Genomic DNA, 1,590 nt, shown 5'->3' with positions numbered 1-1,590 from the left:
GCAACATCGGTCATGCATGCCCATTATTGGGGATCAGGGCATGTGCCCTGGCTGGGAATTGAACCAGCAACCTCTTGGTGCCCAGGACAATGCCCAAATAACTGAACCACACCAGCCAGGGCAAGGATTTTTAGTTTTCCTGGTGATTAGGCACATGATTATGTCATTTACTGAGAGGAAACACAAATGCAAAAGAAAGTTATATGGAAAGACAAGTTACTTGTCCCTTAAGTGGGTGTTTGAGTTGCCAGCAGGAAATCCATATGGCAAGTTTAAGAGGCAGGTAGAGGTTTGGTCCAGAGCTTGGAGGGTAAGATTGGGGTCAGAGGCCCAGATTTGGGAGTCATAAGCACAAGGTAGTTAATGCCATAAAAAGGGATGGGCAGTAGAAAAATATTAATATTGCTGAAATGTGGTATAAGATAGGGTGCTCCCCAAAAATGTATGCACACACATTGAATAATTATACAGTTTTTATTAAAATACATTTCATTTTCAACATGGAGCTATCAGCTGTGAATGTGTGTATACTTGTTTTTGGACACCTGTATGTTAGGAAACACCAACCTTTAAGGGCCATACAGAGTGATGCAGGAATGGAAGAAGCAGGATGACCAGAGAAACCAGAGAGTTTGGGGGACCCTGGTATGGGGGGGTGCAATCCAGAAGGAGTTTCATCAGAGAGGCTGTTCAGAGTGCACTGGAATGGGGTCAACCAGGAGAGACTCGGTGTGTGACTTCCATGGTGACGGAGGGAAGCACACAGTGATTCGTTTCTCTTTTTTAAAAAGTCTTTATGTTGATAGTATTACAGATGTCCCCCTTTTACCCACTCTCCATGACCCCCCTGCACCCGGCTCCCACCCCGCCCCAGGCCTTCACCACATTGTCTGTGTCGATAGGTAAGATCTTTGGTTAATCCCTTCCCACCCCCCTTGCCTCTGAGATTCCTCAGTCTGTTCCATGTTCCCATGCCTCTGATTCTGTTTTGTTCACCAGTTTATTCTGTTCATTAGATTTCTTGTTCGTATATTTTGATTTTTAGATTCAATTGTTGGTAGATATGTATTTGTTGCCATTTTATTGTTCATAGTTTTCAATCTCTTCTTGTTCTCTTTTGAAGAGAAGATGCAGCAGGATCAGAAAAAAATACTGGTTTTCTCTAGGCAAGACCTAAAGGGAGATGGCAGTGAAATGACAAAATTCTTAGCTCTTCTGTGCCTTCAATAAGTACTTACTGAGTGCTGAAAGTTTGGCTGGGACCACTGACCGAGGGCCTGTTTCTTCTCGGTGAACCTCAGACAGGAATGAGCCAAGTAAGCCCCTGCTGGGGAGCATGCGCGGCCTCTTCAGCCCGTCCTGGAGCAATAGCGCGGCATGGCCGCCAGGGGGCGCACCCCTCCCCGAAATTACCTGCGAGACCGGGGGCGGGGCCTGTGACTGCTTCCGGCTTCCGGAAGCCTCGGTCGCCGCGCGTCGCCGTCATGGCAGCCGAGGAGAAGGACCCCCTGAGCTACTTCGCAGCGTACGGGAGCAGCAGCTCAGGCTCCTCGGACGAGGAGGACAGCAGCGAGCCGGAGGAGACGAGGC

At 48.4% G+C, this 1,590-nt stretch overlaps 1 protein-coding gene across 1 annotated transcript in view; it reads left to right on the top strand.

Moving 5' to 3' along the window:
* Positions 1 to 1,418: 1,418 nt before the first annotated feature.
* Positions 1,419 to 1,590, top strand: part of LOC102760503 (chromosome unknown open reading frame, human C1orf52) — an 8,386-nt gene continuing 8,214 nt past the window's right edge. Inside the window, exon 1 of the mRNA XM_006776265.2 lies at positions 1,419 to 1,588. Coding sequence (XP_006776328.1) covers positions 1,485 to 1,588 — 104 coding nt within the window. The 5' untranslated portion in view covers positions 1,419 to 1,484. The remainder of the gene's footprint in view (positions 1,589 to 1,590) is intronic.

The sequence above is a fragment of the Myotis davidii genome, unplaced genomic scaffold (assembly GCF_000327345.1).
Source record: "Myotis davidii unplaced genomic scaffold, ASM32734v1 scaffold162, whole genome shotgun sequence".
NCBI lineage: Eukaryota > Metazoa > Chordata > Mammalia > Chiroptera > Vespertilionidae > Myotis > Myotis davidii.
This window is presented reverse-complemented; position numbering and strand designations above follow the sequence as displayed.